General features: G+C 39.2%; 1 gene segment (V, D, J or C); it reads left to right on the plus strand.

Moving 5' to 3' along the window:
- The first annotated feature begins 8,172 nt into the window (after positions 1 to 8,172).
- LOC138833324 (immunoglobulin kappa variable 1-27-like) lies at positions 8,173 to 8,695 on the plus strand. The segment is given in 2 exon segments: positions 8,173 to 8,260; positions 8,385 to 8,695. Coding segments are annotated over 2 exon segments (366 nt in total).
- Positions 8,696 to 8,906: the final 211 nt, after the last annotated feature.

The raw sequence follows: 8,906 nt of genomic DNA on the forward strand, positions 1-8,906 counted from the left end.
CTGTGCTTGATTCCTCATGCTGAAGAAGTCCTTTCCAAACTGTGGCTGCAGGTTGTCCTCACTCTGACCACATAGCATTTTATTCCATCTGTGTCTGTTTGGATCAAATGGCCTAAATGCATTCGCTAAAAAATGCTTTAGTACCAGGTACCACTGGCTCATCCCTCTAGTTCTAGTTACTCAAGAAGCTGAGATCTCCTCAAGGTAATTGGAAGTCAGCCTGGGCACAAAAATCTATGAGCTGCTTATCTCCAATTTACCACTAAAAAGCTGGAAGTGAAGCTATGGCTCATGTAGAAAACCAGCCTTGAACACAGAAGCTGAGAAAACTACCTAAACTCTGAGTTCAAACATCAGGCCAAGCACACAAAAAAAATCACTTACAACTGAAAATATATTGGTCATGAGAGATAATGCAGGGTTAAGGAGAACAGTGAACTTGAAGTACAGTTCAGTAGAGTTCAGGTGTTTTATGATCTGTCCTAGAGAGAGGCAAGAACTCAGAGCATTCAGAAGAGAAGGAAATGAGTCATTTGTATGGAGTGAACAGGACACCAATACAAACAGCAGAAGACACTCTATACATCTCAGACAAAAATAGTTTATTTCACATATAATACTTTTCAAGAGTTTTATCTCTCATAAAAATTTTTGAACTTTATAAATTTCTCAATCTGGACAATAATGATTGTTATTAACTATTTAATGTGGTTCAGGGAATTAACCTGAATGCTCTAGAATCCTGTGTCACAAAATTCACAGATACAAAATGCAGGAAAATATAAAATTGACCTCCCTTAGGAATGTTTATCTTTCAATGATTGGCTTACATGAACATAAACAGTAAAGAAAATACTAGCAAGTCTTGGACAATATGGGAATTTAAAACATTTATTTTTCTCACAGGACAACATATTCTGTTCTCACATCACCAGGGAGAAACACATTATCTATAAGAAAATTGGACATCTGTGGTCTTTAGGTCTCACTTTGTCACTGAAATCTGCCAGATTGCAGTTATCCCCAGCCCTGACCAACTCCTGTTAATTTGCATGTGCCCAGAGCTCAGCCCACTGAACTGAACATCATAATAGGCTGCTCACACCCTGTGCAGAAGGTTCCACTCAGCACACAGCAAGGACATGAGGGCTCCTGCTCAGATCCTGGGGCTCTACAGTTTTGGCTCCAAGGTAAAGAAGGACAATGCTGGGGATTATTCATCTCATGGGTTTTTTTTTGTTTGGTTTTTGTGTTTTTTATTGTGAAAATACCATACAAAGGGGTTACAATTACATGGGCAAGGTAATGGGTACATTTCTTATCAAGCATTGTTGCCTCCTCTTTTGTTTCCCCTTCCCATCTCTTCCCATCTCCCCCCCACCCCTACCCCCGCATTCCCCACCCCAACCCCTGTGCCAAAGTTGTAAAGTTCATTTTTTTTACATAATGTCTTATATAACTCATAGTTTCAATAGGACCACCTATATCTCTATTTAAGCGATTTGTTTTTTCCCTTCCCCTCTACAAATTATACCAACATCAAATACAGTGAAAACAGGGGTTATACTGTGAGGGAGGACATACAAAGAAACAAAGAAATATCTTATTAATATGTTAAAATAATACCCAGAAAGAAAAACAGCCTGCTTCTTTCTGGAAGTATTTGGATTGCATAATTAATTAAATGTATAATGTTTTTCATGTTTCCATTGTCAGGTGCAAGATGTGACATCCAGTTGACCCAGTCCTCCCACTTATATGCATCTTTTGGAGACAGAGTTGTCATCACTTGCAGGGCCAGTCAGCACATTAGCAATGAGTTAAATTGGTATTAGCAGAGACCAGAGAATGCTACAAAGCTTCTGATCTAATTTGCAAATAGTTTGGCCTCAAGGTTCAATGGGAGTTGATCTGGAACAGAGTTCACACACCATCAGCAGCCTGCAGCCTGAAGATATTGCCACCTTTTACTACCAACAAGATTATAGTAGAACTCCAACAGTGATACAAGCCATGACAAAAACCTCACAGGGAAGCAGAAGTGAGAGACTGGGCTGTCCCAGCTGCTCTTCATGGTGCCTGCTGACAGAGCTTCTCAGGTGGAGTCAGTCCTTTAAGGTGACTAGAAAGTATTGGGAGGAAGGCCCTGGAGGCATCTGCACACCCTAACTCTCTGTCTTCCTTCTAGTGCAAGCATATCTGACATTACCTCTTCTGACTTACAAAGAACACACATCTGTGCTTATGTGTAGTCCAGGTGTGCAAAAATTTGTAGTCATTCAATAAAGAAGAAGCCTTTCTAGGTATGTCAAAATAACCTTTTAAAAGCAGGACAACATAGTTTTTACAAAAGATTTTCAAAAAACAACATTATAAAGAAAAATTGTCATTTTTTTAAACAACTTGTGATTGACACATTATAATATATTTGAAGTACATTAGGTTTTGGTATGTACACGTATTGTCAAATCATCTAAACAATGTAACTAACAAATTAGTTCATCAACCTAAACATTTATCAATTTCTTCTTGTCAAGGGATTATTTTCTTCACCAAAGAGATCTTAAAAAAACACTTTCTAAACTAAAGGCAGATCTGTGTATGCCACCTGCACCAGAATCAACTCCAAATAGATCCAAGACCTCAATATAAAAACAGACACCTTGAAAATATTACAGGAAGGAATACGAGAACCTCTAGGGCGCCTTAGCACAGGCTGAAATTTTCTTAATAAAGACCCAGAAACACAACAAGTCAAAGAAAGTTTGGACAAAAGCGACTGCATGAAATTATAGAGTTTCTGCATGGCAAAGGACATAGCAAGCCAGATCAATGGAAAGCTCAGGGATTGGGAGAAGAACTTCACTAGTCATACAATGGATAAGGGCCTCATATCTAAAATATACTTAGAATTCAGAAAATTAAATCCCCCAACATTGATTAATAAGTGGGTTAAAGACTTAAAGAGAGACTTCTCTGAAGAGGAAATAATAATGGCCAGTAGACACATGAAGAAATGCTCAACTTCTCTAGCCATAAAAGAAATGCAAATCAAAACAACATTGAGATTCCACCTCACACCAATTAGAATGGCTATAATCAAGAAATCTAATAATAACAGATTCTGGAGGGGATGTGGCCAAAAGGGAACCCTAATGCATTGTTGGTGGGAATGTAAATTTGTTCAACCACTTTGGAAAGCAGTATGGAGGTTCCTCAAAATACTCCACATAGAGCTCCCTTATGACCCAGCAATCCCACTTTTAGGCATTTACCCAAACGATCACAAACAAGGCTATACTAATGCTACCAGAACAGCTATGTTTATCGCAGCATTATTCACCATAGTTAAGCTATGGAACCAACCCTCATGCCCCTCAGTAGATGAATGGATGAAGAAATAGGAATTCTATGCCTCCATCAAAAAATTGGCATCACCACATTGTTATGAAATGGAAAACCTGAAAAATTTATATTAAGTGGTGTAAGTCAGACCCAAAGAATCATAGGTCATATGGTTTCCCTTATCTGCAATAACTAGTATATTCCTAGGATAAGCAGAAGAGGTCAATAGCTCTGTATGTATGACCATATAAGCTGATGTTAAGTGAAATGAACCCCAAGATAGGGACACAATATTTTTTATATTTCTTGCTGTTCTTTTTAATGTACTTATAATGTACTATGTAATCAATTTTGTTTATTTCTTTGTATGTTCTTCCCCCATAGTATTTGATTCCAGTGTCCTGCAAAATCTTTTTTAAATTTTAATTATACCCTTATTGTCTTTAAGTAGTTGTACAAAGTAGTTACCATTCAACCAATCAGTTTGTAAGTACAAGTACAGTTTATAAGTATGACATTCTTTCATCATTCTCCCCCATCCCTCCTAGGCCTCCCCTCAATAGTCTTCTCTGAAACCTCACTCCATGTGTGAGTGACAGAGACACAAGAGAGGCCTTGAGCAAAAGGAAGGGAGGTGACCTGGCTGCACATTGAATGCACTCTCAATCCGCACACCAGGATGTATGGAAGAAGCAGGATGGACTTGTAGTGTAGGAAACCTGACCCATCACTGGCATTTGTCATGCTGTGTAGATAAAGGTAAGCCATTAGAGATTCAAACAATAAATTGGAAATTAAAAGTTTAAAAAAGATCAATGACAACAGTAACCAACCACCAAATGCTAAATAGACTTCAAAGTAGTTTTTTATGGATTATAAATGCTACGAATGTTTAAACATCATTGAAGCTTCTGATCTTCGATCAAACACCTAAAATGCAATATATGAAGAAAATAATAGAACAAATAGGACCCAATAGCAATATGAAAGAGACCAAATAGGAATCTGAGAATAGAAAACACAATGACCTCACATGTTTTGAGTTCTTAGCTAACACATCCTGATCATCGAAAGAGACTTAGATTTCCATCAGTGCAAACACCATCTTCAAAAATGAGTTCTCACATACTTAGGAATCCCTCTCATTGCTGCATCTCAGGACAACTAGTTCCCCCAATGACATCTCAAATGCTAACAGTCCCTCTGTCACCAAGCGATTTAAGGCGCCACAGCTCCCTCTGTGGGTAAAAGCTAAAATATCTTCAGTACATTTCCTCACAGTACCATGAGCACTTGTAGACACAAACCTCTGATCTTACAGAACCCTCATTTTAATGCAAAGGCAAGACAATGAACAAATACATCTCATGCTGTCCTGTTTCCTGAGACTCCAGCCACCCCCACCCACCTGCTCCCCTTTCAACACTCTCTCTAGCACCAGTGTTACTCAAGGGAAGTGGTTAGTGGGCATCTTGGAACACATTTTGTCTCTTCACCTCTTAGCATGATTAGAATGAGAGGAAGAGGAACAAGTTAAAATTGAACATCTGTGGTTCATTAAAAATATTCCATATGATCTCACTGAAGCCCATTTAACAAATTCATCTTTTGAATAAGGATATTAATTTTTCATTCCATCATGTCCCTGCAATTGGAATTCAGCAAACACACAGATGAGTAACATGAACCAGACCCTGACTATCTATTCAAACAAACCTTGAACCCCCTGTAAAAGAGCATCTTAGGGCTGGGAAGGTGGCTCACGGGTAGAGCGCTTGCCTTGCATGCATAAGGCCCTGCGTTCCATTCCTCAGCACCACATAAGCAAAAAGGAAAAAAAAAGCTGGAAGTGCACTGTGGCTCAAGTGGTAGAACACTAGCCTTGAGCTGAAGAGCTGAGGGACAGTGCCCAGTCCCAAAGTTCAGGCCCCACGACCGAACCCAAAAAAAGAGCAGCTTAGATCTTTCTTAATATCTCTGTTAATGAAGAGAACCAATCTTCATTTTAAGTGGTTTGTTCATAGGCAAAGGGAGAGAAAGTATGTTTGATCAATTATATCCCTCTGATTCATAATGATACTTCCTTCAAAATGTAATTTACATTCCTTCTTTAGTCTTTAACTCATGGCCTTGGTCATAGATGAAAGAATGGACATATATGTTTTCTCTTCCAATGCATCTGTAATGCACTTCGGAGCTCTTACTACAAACCGCTATTATTGTCTGTAGGGAGTTTGCTTTTAAGGATGTTTAATTTAATCCCATTTCAGGACATCTAATTGGCCTGTATGAGAAGTCATTCCCTGGACAGTGATTGTCTCCAGTATTTGCCCAAGTTGACCTTACCTGGCTTGACCTCATGGAGAGAAAATGAGATCCTAGTTATAGCAAGAAACCTGTGTGTGGCAAGGAGTATACATGGTCCTACAATTTGTAAACAACAAGGAAAAACCTTGTCCTAATTACAGAAGTAGGACACAGGAGTACAGAGGAGAGAGGTAGGAAAAAATCATATCTTGCTATAACAAATGAACCTCTGGATTAACTTTTGTTTGAGCTCCCTCTCTTGAATTACCTTTTGTTTCTCCATTCTTCTATAAACTGAAATCTCTGCCTACTGCCAGTGAAATATTGCCAAATGATGAATGAGTTCCAATAGAAGAATATATTTTATTTTGCATCTTATTGTGTAAGAAAAAACACAATATAATCATGGTCTTATCATTCTTAGTGACTGCACAGCAGCCATGTTTCTGAATGTCTCTCAAACTAGATTCATGCAATTTTCCTCCAGGTTATATTCAGTAGTGCATATATGTGAATAAAGTCCAGAAGTGCCACTGTGATCTTTTTATGGTGACTGTTAACAGACCCACGGTTTGAATCATCATTACTGGTGATCTTCATTTCAAGTCTAGACTAGGTGATGGCTGCCAGATTTCTCTGTTGTATAACAATTCTTTCCCTTTTGCAATTTATGAAAATGTGTGGAGAAGTTTTTAATCATTTTAGAATATTCCATTTCTTATGAAAATATCATGGTGAATCCAAGGATTTACAATTGATTTATTGGTGTATATTACTGTTTATATGGTATTCAAAATCCCTTGAAATTGACCAGTGGGCATCCCTTGCTAGCTGATTCTCTCCATTTTTTCCTTTACCTCATACACCAGGAATTTTTTTTTTGTTTTGGGCACAACATGATCCAAAATTATCTTACACTTTCCTAGTTTTGATAAAAAAAATCAATTATTTCCGCAAGGGTCACTTGTTTCACTTATTGGAGAAAGTTTACAGGTACATTAGTGATGGTGCTATCTATTCATGGAACTAGAACATCATTACTTCTAGGCTGTGAAAAATTATACATCCATGCATTCATTCATCTAGTGTTATACATACATATATGTATATGTGAGTTTATGGTGATTTGTCCACCTGTGTGCAAGGCAATAAGTTATTCTTAGACAAAGTTCTCCTGTAGTTAGACTACAGTTCTTTCCCTCAAGGGTAGGACTGTCAGATCCATTGATCCCTCATGAATTTAGCAACATGATCAAATTTTTTGGATGATGAGAAACACCAGCTGTCACTGTCACTTACATGATCATAGCATACAACCCCCCTCACATATTTGCTCATATATTACTCAGACTGGCACAACACTGCTGAGATGAGTCAACTTTGCATCCCATGCAGTAGTGACTTCTGGACCCTGACAACTGCACAGGCCCATATGGATGTCCTCGTGTCTCATTCCGCCTCAGCACCTTCAATGCAGCCAGCAATGCTCTTTCTCCCTGGCATAGACAATCAGCTCTCCTCACTCTTGCTTCTAAGCCCATGTTGCCTCCTCTCAATATGAATGCTATTTCCATGTACTGCTGGCTCCTGGATTCTGTTCAAAAAATCCAACACGATCTTCCTTTCCATGGTTCTACTCACTCTACTTGGGCCCAATATCTTTAACCCAGCTGTTAAACACAGTGTTCTCTTCACAAATAGAAGAGACCACCATGTGAAAGGAACATATGTAGGTTTAGCCAACTTAGTAGACTTCAGCATAACCCAAGTTTATTCTTCTTTTCAAGGAGAATCTCTGATTCAAACACAGTAGCTTTGGTTAAGATGTTTAAAACTCAGAAGGAATATGAAGATCTCAATAATGGACATTATAAATTATACACACCCCTAGGATGGTGGAAAAAATTGGTCAGGTTTGAAGAGAAGAAAATGTCTTGGTTTTATGTATCTGTTTATACAAAAATTCAGAGTTATAGGAGAAAACAAGTCTGTGCTGCACAATTATCTCTTTGTGGCTTTGTATGTCCCTCCCTCACATGTTTAATGTTTTTCTAATAAATGTAATAGCTCCACATTCTTATTTCATCTCTAAGGATCGCATTTCAGGGCAGCAGTGCTGACAAATTGCCACATAAAGATCATCAGCCAATCAGAGCAATTCCCAAAGTTCCCGCTCTGGATAATCAAGGCATATGCCAAACGAGTGTTGTGCAAGTGTCTGTAAATTTCTGGAACTAACCTTTTAATGGACAGGTCTTGTCTCAGATAAAGAAATGAAAAGAGATTTTTATCCTCAATGAGATCAGTGGTGTGCCCACAGGAAAGAAATGTGCTGATTCTCTTCTGTGGCTACAATACAGTCTGTTGCCTGACCTAAGTCTCCTGAGATTCTAAATGTGTAGACATACTGAGATGAGGCAGCTGTAAAGTTGTGTTTACCCTTGTCCAGATGCTGAAGATTTGCATGTGCCAGCAGCACAGCCCACTGCCCTCAGGACTTCTTCATAGGCTGCTCATAGTCAGTGTAGCAGTCTGTCCCAGTCAGCACACAACATGGACGTGAGGATCCCTGCTCAGCTCCTGGGGCTCCTGCTGCTCTGGCTCCCAGGTAAGGATAAAGAATATTGGGCATTAAAATTTCTCAGTGTGATCCATGATGCTTTAATCTTCAGGAGAGCCTTCTTATAATTCGGTTACTAATGTGGATTTTTGTTTCATGTTTCCCCTGCCAGATGCGAGGTGTGGCATCCAGATGACCCAGTCCCCATCCACCTTGTCTGCATCTGTAGGAGGCACAGCCACCATCACTTGCAGAGCCAGTGGAAACATTTATGGCTATTTAGCCTGGTACCAGCAGAAACTAGGGAAAGCCCCTAAACTCCTGATCTATAGTAGTAGTACTTTGGCATCTGGCGTTCCATCCAGGTTCAGTGGCAGTGGATCTGGAACAGAGTTCACTCTCACCATCAGCAGCCTGCAGCCTGAAGATGTTGCCACTTATTACTGTCAAGATCATTATAGTTACCCTCCCACAGTGATATAAGCCATGACAAAAACCTCCCAGGGAAGCAGAAGTGAGAGTCTGGGCTGCCCCAGCTGCTCCTCCTGGTGCCTCCACCTGCTGACAGAGCTGCTCATATATAGACAATATAGACTTGAAGAGTGTGAATTGTGTCAACAATTGAGATTCATAAGACAATAACACAAGTAATAGATAGTTTAAGCAGCAATGGCTTTTTGTTATTGTTATTGTC

The sequence above is a fragment of the Dipodomys merriami genome, unplaced genomic scaffold (genome assembly GCF_024711535.1).
Source record: "Dipodomys merriami isolate MVZ:Mamm:240054 unplaced genomic scaffold, mDipMer1.0.p SCAF_204, whole genome shotgun sequence".
Classification (NCBI taxonomy): Eukaryota; Metazoa; Chordata; class Mammalia; order Rodentia; family Heteromyidae; genus Dipodomys; species Dipodomys merriami.